Here is a 21150-nt window from a genome sequence, read left to right on the forward strand (position 1 = left end):
CTTCTAAAAGAGATCTGATGGTGAGTCTGTAAAAACAGGTCTTGGGCTGTTTCATCCATCCACTAGGGAGGATCTGATGAGGTATCCAGAGGCAGCTCAGGATTATTCAGGCAAATTCCTGCTCAGCCTCCACCTAAATCCATGATACTCAGCTGTCTCTTAAGCTACCCAATCCAGAATGTTCTGCTTTACGGCTATTTTTACGTACATCTTATCTCTACTGCTGGGGTCCTAAAGGCAGGGCCTTTGTACCTCCTTGCCTGGAATGAGCCCTTGCCTTGATCACGGAGGTGCTTGACATAAGCAGTTTCTGAATGAATGAATGAATCGTGCTTGGCAGGCCTCTGAGACCCCAAAAAACAAACACGACCACTCTTGATGAAGACCTTAGGTTTGGTTTCCCGAGTGCCAGCAAATAGAGTCCTCAGGGTATTTTGTCCACCTCAACTCAAAAAGATACTGTATTATTATTTTTATTTTAAAGGAAGTTCACATTTATAAATAAAAGAGCTGAATTTTAAATGCTGATCTTCCTTTTTAAAATTATTCACGATTGCTTCTGAAACGAAAATAAATTACACAGATCTGTTGAAGTGTCTCATTTCAGTGACAACTGCAGTCCTTCCAATACAAAATGGCAAATATTTTGACTGAATAAATAAGTTGTTCAACTGGAGATGTTCCTTTCCTACTAAACTATGTTTTTCAAATAATGTTGGTAAACATAATTGTACCATTGAGGGGTTTTTTTTGGTACCACTGAGTTGTATGATATATTTACAAGACAAATCTGAGAAGAGATTTGAAAACAATACCAAATGAAAGTGAAATCAGCATTCAATATATAAGGAACAATTATTAAAGCATTATCAAACAAGGGCAACTATCTTCTAGAATCAACAGAATGGAATGTCCTTGATTATAACAGAGCTCATTACTCTACAGACCAGTGGTATCACAGGGCCAGGAAATGTTCTCTGAAAAGTTCTGCATGTGCTTGTCAAGATGTTATTTTACAACGCTTACATTAATTCTATTCCAGTGTTAATCTTAAAGGGCTCCAACGTATTTCTATTTTGCAACTGTGTTTGAGTCCAACAGAATGTCTTCATTGGACAAACGTAAACTGGCGTTTGCTTATTTATTTAAACCACCCATCTTCCTGAGTTGCATAGGTCATGCAGAACTCTGTTGTCACACAGAAACCTTTACTTCTCAGTTGAGCCAATCTCCAGGCACCTGGTGTCCAAGGCAAATGCTCTCTCCCTGGAATTACAGACACTGGGCCCCACAGGGGCCCTGGGGTCATCTCTGAATCTCCGAGATGAAGAAACAGACCAGGAGAGGCCACCTGGTTTGCCCGGGCCCCAGAGCCAGCTGGCGGAGGCTCACCAGAGCCTGGCTCCTGTTACAATGGCCACTTAAAACAGCATCCAAGCCTGACACTGCCATAAAGAGATTTTAGAATTCAGCTTCCAAAGAACACTTGTCAGCCTGACCCTGAGAATTACAGTGAGCAGTACCTCACATGGGAAGGCAGCAGATGCGGGGGAGTAATTTTAGCCTTAGCTAAAAAAAAAACCACACAAAAAATGTATCTGTTACAGCTCTGAACACATACGTGAGAAATACAAATAAGGAAGACGAATATGGCAGGGCTCAGGACTTCCCTGGCGGCCCAGCGGATAGGACTCCGCGCTTCCGCTGCAGCGGGCACAGGTTCTATCCCTGGCTGGGGAACTGAGATCCCGCATGTCACGTGGCGTAGTCAAAAAAAAAAAAAAAAGTTCATAAAGCAGGGCTTGTGCGCCGTTCCTGATGTTTCACACCAGCTCCCGGTGCTTCTGGAGGCCCGAGTAAAGTGCTCTCTCCCACTCCTGCCATCGACACGTCTTCTCTGCTATCTTTACCTGTTCTAATTTTGTGACCCAGATCTACTTTTGTTTCCTTTCTTCCAATGTCCATTCCTGTAACAACCAGTACTCAGAAACAATGGCAGCCACTCCAGATGCCTTAGAATTCAGTGGCATTCGATTTCCCTTAATCTGCTAAGTAGCAGTTCCTCTCACAAGCATCTTCTCACCCTCAGATCTGCACATGCCCCCACCCCACCAGCTTTCCTTGTTCTACCACTGTTTCATGCCAAAGATCCCCGTAAGTGCCGGAATACCATGAGTAACAACAGGGCAGGTAGAGTACCTCTGGGAGTGTAGCATTAGCTCATACAGTATTTCCACCGCCCCGCCAATGACTCAGACCAAGCCAAAAATATTAATATATTGCCAGCATCCAGCTATTCTAGCCCCACCCACCCGTAAGGCCCTCGAGCCTCATTTGCTGCTGTAGCCGTAGTGTCATTTGATGATCGGGTTGCCATGACAGCCCAGTGGAGCCGGTTTCCAATGAAACCTGCCTGCACTTGGCAATTAGACACACAATGAGCAAAATTCTCTGAGCTTCTGAGAAGACGGCCCCTCAGGATTTGAAAGCTTGAATGCCGCTCAGGGCACCTCCCACTCCAGACTAATGGCTTTCTTCTCCAACTGCAGATCGACTGTAAGACAAAGATAAGGGGGGAAACTGGAACAGTTCTGAGAATAAAAGCTGGCCGGAACCTGACTCACCAGCAGACATATTTAAGAGAGAAATGAGAGTCGAACAAAGTAGCGCCACTGGGACACTTAGAAGGCTGAGAACCAAAGTGACGTCTCTACGAGGTCCCCACGAGGCTGCGGCAGCGTCTGCCGGAGAGAAATGGCGAGCCAGGCCCCACCGGCCCACGATCCCAACCTCCAACCCCTACCTTCAAGAGCAGCTGTGCTGGAAAAGGACGCACGCTGCTGAAACACTCTTCCAGTTCTTAATTTGTCTGCCTTTAAAGGGTCCACACCGCCCAGGAGCGCTTTCTTGCTTGTTTCAAACCAAAACCAGCTGACGCACCTCCCTCTTGGGGCTCCCCACACCCCCAGGCAGCTGATCCATCTCCCTTCTGGGGAGAAGTGTCAGTGAGAGGTGTGGGTCTCAGGTTCAGCCCGCCTTGCTCCCGATTCTGTAGGCCAGGAAAGAAGCCGTTCAGAACAGTCCTGATGCCAGGCCAGCCCAGGGGGAGGGCTGACAAGAGCTGCCAGTCGGTGTGAGTCTGGGAAGTGGAGCAGTTAATTATTAAAGTCAAAAGTGGGTGAATTTAAAAGGAGCCAGCCAGTCCCTTAAGCCCTTGGCCATAAGGCAAGCAGGTCTGGAGATAAAAGTTCCTCATAATAGATAACGCCACGGCCATTTCCGAGCTCCTGTAAAATGATCAAAAGGTAGAAAGCGACACCTGTCACATCTCAGGCACAGTACAGATGCCGAGACCCCTGTCGCCCTGGATGAGCCCATCACAGACTAAGGATTCTCCTCAGTGCTTAACCTGAAACCACTGCAAAAGTTGTTGCATCAAAAGTTCCTCCCACTTAGCAAAGGAAAAATGAACGTCCATTTCTTAAATGCAGTAGCTCAATTCAGCAGAACCTTTTTTGGACTCTACAGCGCGCCACACACAGGGCAGAATCTCCTTCCTTTTTCCAGTTCATTTTTATCCTGAGAAAGGAGAAAAGATTCAAAATAACCAAGCCTCAGGAGGTGAACAAGGTTCTCCTACCCCAGGCAGGAGAAATCACAGCCAAGTAGCCTTTCTGTTCTAATCCTGAGAACTCGACTGGTCCCATTAAAAACGGCTTTCTTAAGGGAAGATGAGGGCAGTACATGGCAAAGTTCCAGGTAGGCTGAAATGAAATCTCACCTCTACCCCTTCTTAACTGTTTAATCCCGGGCAAATTACTTAACCTTTCTGCACCTCAGTTTCCTCATCTGTGAAATGGGGGTGCTACCACTTACCCTGGTTCTTGTGAGGATCAGATGACATAAGCCACGCTCAGGGCACGAAATGGACGGAAGGCCCCAGCGCTCAGCAGACCCGCAGACCCGTGAGGAGTGCCGGCCTCCGTGCACTGAGACTCCAGCCTCCACTCTGCCTCATCGCTCCCTTTCTCCCAGAAAGAAAGGCAAGACGGGTCCCCTGCCCACCAAGGCAGAGGGTCTGACCTTTGGGATGTAGGGCAGGCTGGTCCTCCCCAGCTCCCGGCAGCTGGCTTCACCTTGGAAGGTTTGCTCTGTTGCCCGCTGAGCTCCGTCCTCCCTGTGCTGTTTAAACAGGCTAAGACCAAGACACGGTGTAATTGTTTGTCCCTGCCTTTCAAATGGCTTTCTGGGGCCAAAGAGACAAATCCTAAGGTAAATCTTCCATTGCATTCAACCTTCCTTCTTCAAATGGCCGCACTGAAGTGGTCACAATTGGGTAATAAAGCTTTTGCAGTGGCCATAGAAAGATTCTGGACTGGAGCTGGGCTTCTTCATTGTCTAACACTTCTCCCCAGGCCCCCGGTACCAAACGGATTCATTCATAAGTCCTCTCTTCCTCCCCCACACTCCAGCTTTTTCCAGGAAAATGATCCTAGGCTAGCCCCTAACCTAGGAGGTCCTCTCGACATTGCCATTACCTTTGGAAACTGCTCTGCGGGTCCGACCACCAGCAAGATGGTGGGTCTCTTTTCCGTGGCCTCAGCCCTTCCGTCCTGTTTCCCCAAAAAGCTTGGCATCTGGGCTCCCCGCGCTGGAGCCGGGGTGCCTCTGACTTCATTCCCGCTCCCCTCTCTGGAGCCTTGGCACCTGGCCCTGGGGAAGAAGCTAGACAGAAAATGCCACAGCATCTGCAACATCACGGCTTCCTCCCCACGTCGCCGACGGTGACCGTTCACTTTTGAGGAGGGATGTGACCACAATACCAAGGGTCTCTGGCTACACAGCTGCTTGGACGACTAGCCTGGGGAGTTGTAAGGCTGGCAGCTCTGCATGCAGTGGCTGTTTCCTGCCTTCTCAAATTTGCTAAGCACTGCTGTCGTGCCTGGCCTGAGAAGCAGCTCACTCTGAAAGCCCCGCCGGGTCGCTGACAACGAGAGAGCAGCTGGAGCTTCTTCAATAAAAACTCACTTTTGCAGGTGGACGGTGATCAAACGCTTGGCTTTTTGAAAAAAAGGAAAAAAGCGATAGCCCAACAGACCTCTCCTGGAGGCAGAAGCAACTTCGAGCTCCCGATTATTCAGCTGTCCTCGCTCAATTAATGATCATCACGCAAGTGAGGACCCGAGCATCCAGCCTGCATTCTCACTGCAGCAGGGCGCGGCCAATCACCTCTGCCGACACTACCGAGTTCATTATCGCCACCAGCAACATCCCTCCAATCACAGCCGACCGATTCCCTGCATGCAGCCGGCAGTTCTGCAGGGAGGTGCCCGCGGTAACCTCCAGAGGAGCTTCCAGCCTCACAGAAGCCACCTTGAGCTGGCTGGTCCTCAAGAGTCCAACTTCCTTCTCTCCACCTGGCTGTTTCCGGGATGACATTCCCCATCAAGTTTAGCACAATCAAGAGATCCTGGCAACACTTCCTAAGACATCTAGCAACACTTTCCCTTGTTCCATTATCCCATTCTCTGCAACTGTGTGTAACACGATGCACACCGTATCATAGCCACTTCTCTGTGTCTCGCTCTACAAGATGAACTTCCTGGGGACAGGGACCAAGTCGCAGATCTTTCTACCCCTAGTGCCCAGAACCAGGCACAGATGAAGTCTGTGGGCTGAAATGAGTAAATGATCACGAACAAAAGGGAATTAATCTTTGGTCATTTGTTTCTTAGTTTCCTGGCAGACAAATGCAGTGCCGGGTCATCCCTCACAAAGGTAACCCTTTGATACGGTGTTCACAGCCATTATTTTGAAAACAAACACAGCATGAAAAAAGTTTAATAGACTGTGTTGGGGAGAGTATAGAGAAACATATACCCTCATACGCTGCTATGAGACTGTAAATCAGTATAATCTCTCTGGAGAGCAATTTAGTCACAGCTACCAACATATCAAAAGCACAAACGCTCTGACACAGCAATTCCACTTTTAGTGATTTATCCTGCAGATATATTTGCACATGTGGGAAATCACATATACAAATGTGATATATATGGGATACATACGTGTGATAAAATATAAGGATATTTTTTGCAGCCTGATTTACAATAGCACAGGTTTGGAAACAATGTAAAATGCTTTAGAAGGGGAGTACGTCGTAAATTAATGCACAACCACAATGGAGCCCTAGGCAGCTGTCAAAAAGAGGAAGGCAGCTCTACACCTGCTATTATGGAATGACTTGAAAATATCTTGTTAGATGAAAAGAGCAAGGTGCAGAAGAAAGGGGATCGTTTGCTGCCATCTGTTTCTAAGCTTGTGTACGTGAAGAATCTCTCTGGAAAGACGAACTAAAATTGAAGAGACGGTTTGGGGTGGGGTGGGGGGGAACTTGGGGGTTTGAAGGAAGAAAGATAGATGGGAGGTTTATTTTCTTTGAATATCCTCTTATATCTGGTGAAACCAAATCATGTGCATGTATGACCAGGCACACACGCGTGCATACGTACAACCGTAATTTAAAAAGAAAACACGACAAGGGAAAGCAAGGCAGCATGCTTGTTTGAAAGCTGAGGAGCCCGCATCAGTTGCCCTCTCACTGGATATACAGAACAACTTTACCTGGAAGCAGTTTTGTGTGTTGATTAAATGTCTAGTCTTTGGAGCCAGACCCCAGGTTCACTCCTGGCCATCACTTACTGGCTGTGTGATCTTGATCAAGTTACTTTACCTCTCTGTGCTTTAATAGCCTCATGTGCAAAATGAGGATAGTAACAGAACCGTATCATTACTTCACAGAGTCGGTTAAAGACTAAATGAAATAATGTACAAAGCTCTTAGAACAGTACATATTAGCTATTTTATCTAGAAAATGATTGTGAGGGACTTCCCTGGTGATCCAGTGGTTAAAACTCCACGCTTCCACTGCAAGGGGCATGGGTTTGATGCCTGGTGGGGAAACCAAGATCCCACTGTGCGGTGGGATCCCACTTTGCTGTGCGGTGCAGCAAAAAAAAAAAGAAAGAAAAAGAAAAGAAAATGATTGAGTTCAGGGTCTTCCCTGGTGGCATGTTAGTTAAGAATCCACCTGCCAATGCAGGGGACATGGGTTCAAGCCCTGGTCCAGGAAGATCCCACATGCCACGGAGCAACTAAGCCAATGTGCCACAACTACTGAGCCTGCGTGCCACAACTACTGAAGCCCGGGCGCCTAAAGCCCATGATCCACAACAAGAGAAGCCACTGCAATGAGAAGCCTGCACACTGCAACGAAGAGTAGCCCCTGCTTGTAGCAACTAGAGAAAGCCCACGCGCAGCAACAAAGACCCAACACAGCCATGAATAAATAAATAAATAAAAAGAAAATGATTGTGAGTTCATAGAAATAAATAGCTTGAATACTAAAGAAGAGCCAGTCCAGAGCAAAAATCCCTATATAAATAAGTAATCCTTTAGTGAAAATTAATCTTTTTTTAGGCACTGAAAATCTGGTGAGTTGGGGGAGATAGTGATGTTTTAGGCCCCCATCTACAAACATGAGATAAATCCCTTATTGAGGAGGTTACTGGTTTTTCATTTAATGGACTACTCTGTACCACGGAACTGAGTAATGAACTCAGGGGGTGGGGGGGTTCTAGCCAAGATGGAGTTCTAGCCAAGATGGAACCAATTCACCTTCCTGCCTGTAACAACTTAAATTTCTGAAAAAACAAATTAAATTTCTGAAACCCAGTGATAAAAAGGAAAATCTTAAAAGCACCTTAAGAAAAAGACCCATTACAGAAGAACAAAAACAAGAATGACAGGGGGCTTTCCATCAGAAACTGTTAATCCAGAATTTTATACTTAGAAAAATATCTTCCAAAAGGAAGGCAAAATATACGAGAATGATTTTCAAGACACTGGACATTAGGCAACGAAGGGCAGTGATTCCTGAGATTTCTAAACACATGAGCCCCTCAACTGCCCAGGCTTCCTGCCTGGAGTTTCCAGGATATGGCACAGAGAGTGGGTACCCAGCAGAGCCCAGTAGTCTCCCTATGTTGAAGAGAAGGAGCTGGGAGGCCAGGACAGCTAGAGTTTGCAGGACAGAGTACCAGAGAAGACAGAGCTACACAGAGAGCAAGCTCTGGAGCTCTGCTGAGGGCCTCCCAAAATCAGAGCAAGTGAGTATGAGGAAACTGCCTGTGGGTGGGGAAGGAACCAGACAAAGGCATCACAGGGCTAAGAATAGTTCCTGTTCCCACCAGCTGGAGTGGAAAAACCTCATAATATAGGAAGGTTCCGGAAGGGTACTCAGAGGGTTTTGCCTCAATAGTGGGGCAAAACTGGCCCCAGACTAAATGCTGTTCTTGCCTGACTAACAAAGCTTTAAAAAGCAGGCTCAGGGCTTCCCTGGTGGCGCAGTGGTTGAGAGTCCGCCTGCCGATGCAGGGGACGCGGGTTCGTGCCCCGGTCTGGGAAGATCCCATGTGCCGCGGAGCGGCTGGGCCCATGAGCCATGGCCGCTGAGCCTGCGCGCCCGGAGCCTGTTGCTCTGCAACAGGAGAGGCCACAACAGTGAGAGGCCCGCGTACCGTAAAAAAAAAAAAAAAAAAAAAAGCAGGCTCGGAAAGGGTCAAACTGTTTCTGAATAACTGCATCCCAGGATAAAGCTCAAGAATATTTATAGGAATACAAAGATATCCAAGATAAAAATCCCATAAAAAATTAACAGCCTAATGCAAAGAAGCAGGAAAAGATGACCCATGATGAGAAGAGAAATCAGTCCATTGAAACTGATCCAGAAATCACGTGTATGACAGAATTAGTACACAAGGATACTGCAAGTCATAACTGTATCCTACGTGCTCAAGAAAGATCAAGAACGTTAAACAGAGACATTGCAGATACTCTAGAAGAAAACTACAATGTCTGAGACGAAAAACACACTGGATGGTTTTAATAGCAGATTAGACAATGCAGAAGAAAAGATTAATGAACTTGAAGACACAGCAATAGAAACTTTACAAAATGAAACACAGAGAGAAAAAATAAAACAATACAAAAAAATGAAAAATGCATTAGTGAGCTGTGGGAGAACTGCTAATAGACTAATATACACCCAACTGAAGTTCATGGAGGTGGGGACAGAACAAATATTTAAAGAAATAATGGCCAGATTTTTTCCAAATTTATTAAAACCTACAGATCCAAGAAGCTCAGCAAACCCCAAGCATAAAAAACATCAAAACAAAACAAAACAAAACAAAAAACTACACTCAGGCACATCACAGTTAAATTTCTGAAAACCAGTGATATAAAGGAAAATCTTAAAAACACCTTGAGAAAAAGACCCATTACTTACAGAAGAACAAAAACAAGAATGACAGGGGGCTTTCCATCAGAAACTGTTAATCCAGAATTTTATACCTAGAAAAATACCTTCCAAAAGGAAGACAAAATAAACACTTTTCAGACATACAAAAGCTGAAAGAATTTACCACCAGCAGATCTGCATTACAAGAAATGTTAAAGGAATCCTTCAGATAGAGAAAAATGATAACCAGATGAAGAATGGAATGAAAGGAATGAAGAGCACTAGAAATGGTAATTGTGTGGGTAGATAGAAAGAACTTTTTCCTTATTATTTAAATCTCTTTCAAAGATAAGTGACAGTTCGGACTTCCCGGGTGGCGGGTGGCGCAGTGGTTAAGGATCCACCTGCCAATGCAGGGGACATGAGTTCGATCCCTGATCTGGGAAGGTCCCACATGCCATGGAGCAACTAAGCCCATGAGCCACAACTACTGAGCCTGCGCTCTACAGCCCGTGAGCCACAACTACTGAGCCCATGTGCCACAACTACTGAAGTCCGCGTGCCTAGAGCCCATGCTCAAGAAGAAATCAAAAGAGAAATTGGAAAGTATTTTGAATGGTGTGAAACCACAACACAGCAAAACTTGTGGGATGCAGCCAGAGCAGGACTTAGAAGGGAATACCTACATCAGAAAAGAGAGGTATCAAATCAATGACCTCAGTTTCCACCACAAGAAACCAGAAAAGAACAAATTAAACCCAAAGTCAGCAGAAGAAAAGAAATAATAACTAGGCGAGGAAGAGACCAGGCCTTATTTATCCTAAAATCTCCCTTGACCAGCACCTAAGACAGGGATCAATGAAAATCTGTTCAATTTGCATACTTTGCCAATATTTTTATTTTAAAGCACCTTTGATCTCCTTGTGGGTTAATGCAGTACATCTCTTTCCTTACACCACAGCATCGCCTAAACCACCAATATCTGGTAGAGATCATTAGTTTCTTTTGCTATTACTATAATACAATTCCACCTCACTTAACTTTCTTGGGTATGAGGGACCACCCATATCCAGAGACAGGGCTGGCAAGTATAACGCTCCAGTAACTGTAGACTTATAAACGTCCACAGAACCTGGTTAAGCTGAGGGTAATCACCTGCAGAAGCAACCCACTCTTCCAAGAATCTAGAAAATAGAGACTTGGGGATAAAACTGTGTCACAAGATCTCCCGTACTTTTCAGAGAAAACAAATTCTAATGGAATGAACCCCCGGCGGGAACCCATTCCAAATTATCCTGATGAATTGCCCAGGGTATAAAAGCCCCTGGGACATCACACAAAAGGACAACTGCAGATTCCTGAGGGCATCTTATAACAGGGCAGAGAGCTCTCCCCATGTCCCTTGTTTACAAGTTTCACTACCTACTACCCATCTATCTATCTTAGAATTACAATTAGCATTCAGAAGAGATGTTGTCAAAGGGAAGACCACTAAGACTTTCTTTTTTAACTGAAAAATGAAGTCAGATTTTATTTGACAGAGAGTCAAATGAATTTGACTTGAAAATGAAGACTGGCTTGGCCAATAGGTTACATGGAAGGCATTTTCCATAAATTGGATGAGTCAAATCTGCAAAACTCTAAGGTTTTGATCAAAACCAAAACCGACAGACTAAAACATTTAAGGCAGATACACAGTATGCCAGAAATTATATCCTCTGCAGCTATTAAACCTATGACAAAAATGTTTAGATGTCAACTTAACGTGCAACAGGGTACACTGTTTTTTAAAATCCTTTTCGGGGACTTCCCTGATGGTCCAGTGGTTGAGAAACTGCCTTGCTACGCAGGGGACGCGTGTCCGATCCCTGGTCAGGGAACTAAGATCCCACATGCTGTGGGGCAACTAAGCCTGCGAGCCGCAACAAAGATCCTGTGTGCCGCAACGAACACTGACGCAGCCAAATAAATAAATAAATAAATATTTTTTAAAAAAAAGAATGAAATAAAAAATAAAATCCTTTTCGGATGGTACAGGAGCAAAAGAGCTTGAAGGATCTCTTTATACGTTGGTAGTAACAATTTGTTATTTCAAAGGCACCACTGTGGCAGGTGACTATCCTTCTCTGAAATGAATCAACCGGAGAATTTAAACACTTAGATCCTGGGTGCTGTCCTGTGCCGTCCCATGGCAGCAGTGGTTTCAGGGTGTCAGGCAGGACTATTAAACAGCCTCATGCCCTCGACTCAGCCCACAATTAGACAATGAAGAGGAGCCAGGCACCAGCCTCATTTGGCACTGAAGGCGACAAAACTGCAGTAATGAACAAGGTGAAATCCCCTAATCTATTTCCATTTTAGGAAGTAAAACCAGAAAATCTAGCTTTGGCCAAAACTCCCTGAAGGGGACTCCTGTGACTGTGGAAAAGAGAAGTGCCCCACCGAGAAAACAGTCTCTTGGACGCTTATTTATTCCTGGTGAAAAGCCAGTCTCCATTGAGGTCCCAAGTTCAAGGTCAATGCCTGCTAACAAAGATGTCTTTTTCTTTTCTCTAAAAGAAAGTTAGGGGCTTCCCTGGTGGCGCAGTGGTTAAGAATCCGCCTGCCAATGCAGGGAACAGAAGTTAGAGCCCTGGTCTGGGAAGATCCCACATGCCGTGGAGCAACTAAGCCCCCGGAGCAACTAAGCCCGTGCGCCACAACTACTGAGCCTGTGCTCTAGAGCCCGCAAGCCACAACTACTGAAGCCTGCGTGCCACAACTACTGAAGCCCGTGCGCCTAGAGCCCATGCTCTGCAACAAGAGAAGCCACTGCAATGAGAAGCCCACACACCGCAATGAAGAGTAGCCCCCTGCTCGCCACAACTAGAGAAAGACTGCATGCAGCAACGAAGACCAAAGGCAGCCAAAAATAATAAATAAATTAAATAAATAAACTTTTAAAAAATAAAAGAAAGTTAGGGGTGTACAAAATTAACCTGATTTTAAGTATAGGATTTTGAGATGTAGCACATAAATTAAAGATCTGTAGAAACAAGAGACCACATAGAAACACAGCATACTTTCTCTTCTTTTTTTGCTCTTATAGGAGCCTGATTCTCCTTTCAGATTAGATAGATGCCAAGGGGGGCAGGGGGAGACTATAGTATCGAAGCCGGCATATAAACACCCAATCACCTTAAATAATCAGAATTTCCCAACCAACCCAAAACTGACCAGTGGGAGCCAAACCACTGGTACATGTTCAGCCCACTTGTGGCAGCCACGCTTTCCTTATTCGCTCTTTCTCTGCTCCTACGTGAAAAGGCAAACTAGCAGATTTATTATTAAAGCAACACGAAATGTTTGTGGTTTCTTAAAGCTGACTTCAGGATCACACTCTACAACTGAGATCATCTGAATGAGTGAGAATGGAACTGTCACCAGCTGCTTGCTCTGTCCTGGGGGAGGACCTCAGAGAGAAGAGCCCAGACACAGGCATGAAGCCCACCGGATGGACAGCTGCCTTCAGCAAATGTACATCAGAGCTGCTCAGGGTGTGAAGGGCAGCTGGGAGAATTCTGTGTAAGAATGACTGGTTTATATCGTCAGCACTTAGAAACAATTCATAAAAGGCATTTTTTTAGCTGTAGAACTATTTACCAGATCCTATTTTTACTGCTTATATAGGTTAAAGAAGAGACTCTAGCAAAAAAAATACATCCAAGACATAAAGTAAAAAAGTTAACCACGTCCATAAATGCATCACTAAAGGCTTTTATAAGAATGTAATCTCTCCCTGTAGTGCTTCTGTAAGACCCTGGACAAGTCATTTAACCAGAATCGACAGTGGGGAAAGGCCAACAGGATGGTGAAGGTGGGCACAGTAGTGAGTTGGTTTTAACCAACAGGAATCTTCACTGTTACAGGCCAAAGACAAGGATTCAACACTTTGTGCTTATTCTGGGTGATCTAAACCATTCTAAAACCTGCCCTTTTTTTCCCCTTTTTTTTCATCACTGGCATTTCTTTTTTTGCGAGTTTTCTCACACAATGGAGGTGGTTTTCCCTGTGTTTGGTAAGAAGAGTCACATCAGACTCCAGCCCAGGAGGAGGGAGGGCTGGAGGAAAGGAGGCAGGAGGCCAGGGGTAGATGGAATGTGGAAAGCTTCACAAAGCAGCAGCAGGAACAGGGACAGCCACCGGCTCCAGTTTCCCCAGGACCCTGGGAAAATAAGCCATGACTCACCTCCTTTTCAAGCTTCCCAGCCAAGAGTTTAAAGCAGATAAGAAGCTCCTTCTGTCCTACCTTTGTTATTCATTTATTTTAAAGGAAGGCGCACTTTAAGACAACAAATTCTTTTTTTAGGTATTGTGTTGAGTCTTTTATAGACCAGAGCATACCTATCATTTCAGGCCCTGCTTCCTGAGCACTATGGGGGTCTTAAAACTCTCAGCTGGTGTCATGGCACAGATACTTCCTTGTCACAAACTGTGAAAATAAAGTCCTCAAAGTTTTATTATTATTATTTATTTTTTTTGGCTGTGTTGGGGCTTCGTTGCTGTGCACGGGCTTTTCTAGTTGCGGTGAGCAGGGACTACTCTTCGTCGAAGTGCGCAGACTTCTCATTGTCGTGGCTTCTCTTGTGGAGCACGGGCTCGAGGCACGCGGGCTTCAGTAGTTGTGGCATGCAGGCTCAGTAGTTGTGGCTTGCGGGCTCTAGAGCACAGGCTCAGTAGTTGTGGTTGTTCCACGGCATGTGGGATCTTCCCAGGCCAGGGATCGAACCCACGTCCCCTGCATTGGCAGGCTGACTCCTAACCACTGCGCCACCAGGGAAGCCCAGGCCTCAAAGTTTTAAGGATTAGTTAAGTACCTCCAGCCACGGAAGGAAGGAGGCAGTGTATGTTGAGCTAAACTGGGCAAAGTCCAAATCCTGGGTTCTGCCACTGCCTTTGCTTTCAACCAGCCTCAGTGCCACTTCTACACACTAATGAGGTGAGTGACATAATCTCCAAAGGTTTTAATTAAGCTCTACTTGAAGCTTCCATTTTCACAACCTCAAAGTGAACTCTATATTTGAGAAAAGACCATCTATGGCTCATGAAACGGGCAACAGGCTGACAAGAGCGGTGCTCAAGGGGGCCCATTTCCATCCAGGGCAACATTTGGGCCAAAGACATCACTGGGTGTAGAGTGACAAGACCACTTCTTAGAAATCTCCTGCCACTGGGGTTTCTTTTTCTTTTCTTTTTTTTTTCTGTTTTAATCTTCCTTAAAGCTATAGGGCCCGGGCTTTCCGCAGCCCTGTCAGCTGACAGGAGACTGTGCTCTTCCTGGGTGCTACACACCCTTTATTACTGACACACCCTTTATTACCCACATCCCCCAGACCTTCTCCTTCTTTCTAGCCCACTTTTTTTTTTTTTTTTTTTTTTTTTGCGGTACGCGGGCCTCTCACCGTTGTGGCCTCTCCCGCTGCGGCGGAGCACAGGCTCCGGACGCGCAGGCCCAGCGGCCATGGCTCACGGGCCCAGCCGCTCCGTGGCATGTGGGATCCTCCTGGACCGGGGCACAAACCCGTGTCCCCTGCATCGGCAGGCAGACTCTCAACCACTGCGCCACCAGGGAAGCCCTCTAGCCCACTTTTCACCTTAGCAACCTAAGAAAAAAATGTAGAGGATACGACCAACTGTGGGCATCTTATTTTCAGACTCGATGGGGGGACAAGTCACTTTGTATTGAACCCTGTCCCAGGTTCTTTGTACTTCTTCTAATTCAATCCCACAAAAACCCACTGAAGTAGGTATTCCTACCACCAAGATAAGGAGGCTGATAAGACTTGGAGAGGTTGGGTAACTTGCTCAAGGTCACACAGCTCGCAAGCAGCACAGACAATACTTGAACCCAGGTTTACATTATACCACAAAGACTGTACTGGGTTATTTAAAGAAGTCTTATTGAGATATAACTTGCATACCATACAAATCACCCATTTGAGTGTACAATTTGATGGCTTTTAGTACATTCATAGATATGTGCAACCACCACCATGGTCAATTTTAGACCATTTTCATCACCTCAAAAAGAACCCTTGGGCTTCCCTGGTGGCACAGTGGTTAAGAATCCGCCTGCTAATGCAGGGGACACGGGTTTGAGCCCTGGTCCGGGAAGTTCCCACATGCTGCGGAGCAACTAAGCCTGTGAGCCACAACTACTGAAGCCCGCGTGCTGCAACTACTGAAGCCCGTGGGCCTAGAGCCAGTGCTCCGCAACAAGAGAAGCCACCACGATGAGAAGCCCACGCACAGCAATGAAGGGCAGCCCCCTGCTCGCCACAGCTAGAGAAAGCCCACACGCAGCAACAAAGACCCAACACAGCTGAAAATAAATAAATAAATTAAACACCCCCCAAAAAATAAACCCCAGACCTATTATTAGTCATCCCCTTCCTAGCTCTCCGTTCCCCTCTGCTCCCAGGCCTAGGCAACCATTAATCTACTTTCTGTCTCTACAGCTTTCCCTATTCTGGACTTTCATAGAAAATGGACCATGTAATACATATGGTCTTTTGTGACTGGCTTCCTTCACTTCGTGTTATGTTTCCAGGGAAAATCTGTAGTCTAAACTCCAGGGCACACTGCCTCAGGGAAGGGACCATGGAGTGTGGACAGCATACCATGGAAGAAGTGCATGCTGAAATCTGCTGCTTTGAGCAGCAGCAGAGATTACAGGAGGAGAGCTGTTTTCAGATAAGACAGCTGTTTTCAAGGACCCTTGGATCACGTTTCTGGGCTGCTCCTGAAGGTACCCTTGGGGCAAATGGGTAGCAGATGCAAGCAGACGGACTTCAGTCTGACCTAAGAAAGAACTCACAAGGGCCCCGACTAGGTCCACAAAGGAATGGGCTGGGTGACCCTCTGGGAAGGATGCCACAGGAGGAATGCCTCCCACACTGGGTGGGAGGCTGGCCTATGATGGCCAGTGACCTGTCCGAGACTAAATTCTTCGGTTCTGCGAAATTCACACTGGTAGGAGAAATGGTTAACAAATGAAAAGTCTGCTCAGCTTTAGTTTAATGAGACTAGTCCTCGCTGAGTACAGTTTTGTTCACTGAATTCATCCCGCGGCTGTGTACTCAGCTGGGCTAGAAATGAATACCAGCAAAATATTTGTTCTTCTCATTCCCCCGTGGTTTCTGTGAGGCTTCAACAATTGATGGCTCTTTGAACATCAAAGGAATTCATCCACTGAAGGTCCAGATCAGGCCCACTCTGGTAGGTTCTTATTTATCACTCAGTCTTAGGATCAGGGTACTTGGCTCCACCTTTGCAGATATCAATTAATTTTTTAAAAAATATTTATTTATTAGTTATTTTGGTTGCGCCGGAACTTAGTTGCGCCACGTGGGATCCTCGTTGCGGCATGCGGGATTCTTAGTTGTGGCATGCAGACTTCTTAGTTGCAGTATGAGGGATCTTTTAGTTGCAGCATGCATGCGGGATCTAGTTCCCTGACCAGGGATGGAACCCGGGCCCCCTGCATTGGAGTGTGGAGTCTTACCCACTGGACCACCAGGGAAGTCCAGATATCAACTAATTTTTTAAAACATCCTCTAGTTGACTTGATAATTCCTCCAAGCCAGGAATTTTACAATACAACACAATCAGTTTAATATGTGAACTCAGTCCAGTCTGCAAACAGCATTCTTCTTTTTCTAATGTGTCATTCTATCATACCAAATTATGTCTGCCCCTTTTCTACGGAAAAGGCTCTTTTTCTGTAGACTGTCTTACCTAAGTCCAGCTACTTATGCAAATACCTGCCCCACAAATGGCCAAACACTGAAAAGGTATAGAGTTCAACAGTACTGTTTGATTAAGCAACACCAACTTGATATTAATGACCTTCCATTCGATTATTTCAGGTCAACAGAGACTGCCTCCTATATACTGCTCTGGTCAAGGAGAGAATTAGGGCAGGGCAGATTCTCATTTTTGACAGGATCATCTCTGGATAATCCTGAAACCTATTTTGGGAATAACAGATGTGGTTCTAAAAGGATTGCTCCTCAAGTTCTCCCCAAAGCCCAGTTTGTGAGGCTCAAACTAGATGGCACATGTGCAACCTCAACCCCTCCATCTTCTAGAATCCTCACCTGCATCAAACACCAGCCCCTTACGAGAGCCCCACAAGCCTCAGCTGAAGGAACAACTGACAACATGTAACACAGCTTGTGTTCTTTCCCTAATTGGTTGCCTGAGTTCTAACCTATGTTTTAAATTTGTTTTCAGACAGAGATTTTGTTTGGTCACATGAAAATGCCTTAAATAGGCAATGCTATAATTAGCTCTAGCTGAAGTCTCCTAAAGTTGCTACTGTTGTCATCATCTTTTTTCTGTCTTTAATAAACTCTTCCCTTCTTTAGTCCCAGGACAGGCTTCTTGCTCACATGCTCTTTACAAAGAAAATTTCTCTGGCTGGCTGCCATCGGTTTCTCTGCCCACTGCCATTTTTTAAAAAAATATATTTATTTATTTTTGGCTGCGTTGGGTCTTTGTTTCTGTGCGAGGGCTTTCTCTAGTTGCGGCGAGCGGGGGCCACTCTTCATCGCGGTGCGCGGGCCTCTCACTGTCGTGGCCTCTCTTGTTGCGGAGCACGGGCTCCAGACGCGCAGGCTCAGTAGCTGTGGCTCACGGGCCCAGTTGCTCCGCGGCATGTGGGATCTTCCCAGACCAGGGCTTGAACCCGTGTCCCCTGCACTGGCAGGTGGATTCTCAACCACTGCGCCACCAGGGAAGCCTGCCCACTGCCATTTTAAGTAAATTTTTCTCGACTGTCCCAATTTCTTCTGAAACAAAGGCAGATGCCAAAAATCGCTGGTCTTTTCTAAAGAAAACTTGACCCAGTGGTGGTTAGCTAGTGGGAGGCTTTGTGTAGTCACAAGGCCTTGGTTCACCCATCACCCACTGATAAGCCCTCACAGCTGATTCCTGTGCAAACCCTAGCACCTCAGACTGGTCCTGTGGGTTATCTGAAGCAGCTACCGAAGTTTGATGTTGTGTTTTTCAATGCCTATTCCCATGGCAGATGACCCATTTTGAACTGAAGGGCCCCCAAATTCTCTTTGGCCTTTGCTACTTCTGCAAAACTGCAGCACTACTTTTTCTGCATGTAGCTAATTCTGATACTACTGCAACAGGAAGTGGTATGGGGTTCGTGAGGCAGGGTGTCTTCCTGTTGCCCAGCTATTCACAAAAAGGCAGGTTCTCTCTCTAATACTTAAACCATTCGCCACAGACTAGCCTGTGCTCCGCCACAGGTAATAAACAAATAAAATGGGTCATTCCCAATCTCTCCAGGCTGTATAATTTCACATTCATAAGCTGAGAGTAGAAGTAGTCCATACTAAAGCCATACAACGAAAGGATGAAAAAGAATTGTCTCAGATGGTAGAACTTCGTCACAGAGTTAAAGATTTTAGAGCCAATGTGACCCTGACGGGCTAGGCTCCCTTTGGCTAATCTAAAAGGTTTCCTTTCAATACTGGAGAGAAAAATGATCACCTTCTCCTTATTTGCCCTTAGAAATTTACTGCCAAAAAAAATGGACTAGGATCAATATCAGATGTGCCATGAACTGAAAACACACTGTGACTCCAGATGAGGCACAAAGCATGGTATAAACACTGAATACACTCCCCTAGCCAAGAGCCCTCGATGCTCCTGGTGGCATATGCCAGGTGGGTAGGTTCATAAAAGCAGAAAGGCTCTCCTAGGTCCACACCTCCCCAAGCCCATAAGACACAGACCCTCTGAGTTCAGCCATCCTATCTTTCCAAGTGATTTATTCATCAGTTATGGGTTGGAAAATATCCAGCTCACAACACCATTTTGTGTAAAACTCACTTGAAAAGACTTAAAAAAAAAACTTGTCTCTAAGCCTGTTGGACTTAACCCAATGATTCTACCTTGCACAGTGTTAACCTTGGTCTTCCTAGGCTTATCCTAACTAGGTTAAATAGCTTGGGTGTTGATCCAAGATATTCTGGACATGAGTTAAAAATTTTATGTATACCTACCCAACAAACTAATTGGTTTAACTCACTGGCGTTTTAACAAAAAATTTTTTCACACTTAGCTATGAGATTCTGTAATTGCGGTATGTACAAATGGACCAAAGGAACTAACTTAGAAAAGAAACAATTTACTTAAAATACTCAGTAGTCTTCCTCCAGGCTATACATCAGGCTAAGCCACAATAAATAAAATACTGGAAAACGGCAGCTACAGCTACAAAGTCAGATAGGAAAACATACCATGAGAGACAGAAGCGGAAGAACCAGCCTCTGCTCGAGGTTTTTATACAGAAAGGACAACACATCTCTGTTCCCTCTTCCCCCTTAGCCAGGTGCCCACTCTAGGACAAGGGGAAAAAAACCCCCTCCTAGGTGGGCCACACTTTCACTTTTATGAAGAATTTCCCCCTAGATTCTTTCATGCTAATCTGCAACCCTGTAAGAGATCACGATCCCATTTTCTGGACAGGCATGTCAAATTGGGGATGAATCTAACCCATGAGAACTGTCAGTTGTCACCACCCACATGTCACGATCTGCCTGAAACCTCAGTTCCCATTTTTTCCAACTCCCACATGCTTCTGAGAGGAACGAGATCAGGGCCCACCACTGGCAAGGAAACGAGAGGGGAGGGAGGGGTGCTCCTGGAGGAGGATGGATGAAACCATTAATGATGGGTAGAGGGGAGCATCAAAGCTTAGTCCTGAGGTCAGAAGGTGACATAAGCCGGACTCTTGAGACTTGGCCTTCTACTCTGGGGAAAGCCCCAGCAAAAAGGGGCTTTGCTACCATCAGAATGCCCAGAAGGTGCCCACCTGTACCCAGGGAGAGCCTTTCCCCCTGGCCCAAGCGCCCACAGAGGCCAAGAAGGAGCTCTACTCCCCACAGGGCATAAATGGGGTGTCCGTCTGTCACTCAGGAGGTCCCAGCCAGTCCGAGAGGTCGTCCACCAAGCCTGCCAAGCTCCAAGGTACTGCCAAAGAAGCCGGTCGTGCAGACCAGACCTGTCACCTGGACCTCCCGGAGGTGCGGGGGCACGAAGGGGTCCCCTCCCCGCCCATGCGGACGGTGCGTGTTGCCTACCTGGAGCTCGCCCTCTGTGCGGTGCAGTCCCAGGCGCCCAAGTCCCACGGCCAGGTCGTTGACACACAGGCCGCCGTCGCGGTTGACGTCGAGAGTCTGGAAAAGGCTCCAAAGGCGCAGCCGGTGGTCCGGGCCCCCGCAGACGGCGCCGCCGCAAGGGTCAACGGACGCCGGCGATGAGGCGGACGACGAGGTGGCGGCGGCGGCGTCCGGCGGCGGGGAAGCCACGCAGCGGCACAACACGCTGCTCACCATCGGGCGCGAGGCGGGGGTGACGGGCCGGCGGGGAGAGCGCGTTAGACACGCCGGTGACCTCAGTCCACTAGCGCGGGCTCCGAGGTGCCGGCAAGCGGGCGGGATGGGCAGCTTCCGGGAACCCCGCCCCGCCGCGCGCCGCCTGGATGGCCATACCCCCAGGCACGACGCCGACCAGTCACAGACCCGGAGGGCCACCCGGAGGGGCGGAACCTCCCACCGAGGACTGCCCACGCAGGCCTTGACTACCCGAATCAATGGAGAGGGCGGGGCGATCCCCGCTCAGCGTGGGGCAATTCAAACTGAGGGAGGCGGGGATTGGCTGAGCCGGGCAGGAGAGAGGAAATCACGGTGCGATAGGCATAAGTCATGTGATTGGCAGGCGGAAGGCCCCGCGTCCTATTTCCATTGAGAAACGCTGTTTAGACGGCGAAATCGTAAGGATGGGAGGGG

The 21150-nt window shown here is 46.8% G+C and overlaps 1 protein-coding gene across 3 annotated transcripts in view; it reads right to left on the reverse strand.

Annotated features, from left to right (window-relative positions):
- Positions 1–20740, reverse strand: part of SLC25A25 (solute carrier family 25 member 25) — a 32923-nt gene extending 12183 nt beyond the window's left edge. The window contains exon 1 of one of the 3 annotated variants that reach the window (XM_060014083.1): positions 20443–20740. In XM_060014083.1, the coding sequence (XP_059870066.1) occupies positions 20443–20697 (255 nt within the window). In that variant the 5' untranslated portion in view covers positions 20698–20740. Of the gene's footprint in view, positions 1–2803; positions 3041–4538; positions 4773–20442 lie in introns of those variants that run through there. The other 2 variants (XM_060014084.1, XM_060014086.1) reach the window with 2 other exon arrangements.
- Between the last annotated feature and the right edge of the window lie 410 nt (positions 20741–21150).

This window comes from Delphinus delphis, chromosome 6 (genome assembly GCF_949987515.2).
Source record: "Delphinus delphis chromosome 6, mDelDel1.2, whole genome shotgun sequence".
Classification (NCBI taxonomy): domain Eukaryota; kingdom Metazoa; phylum Chordata; class Mammalia; order Artiodactyla; family Delphinidae; genus Delphinus; species Delphinus delphis.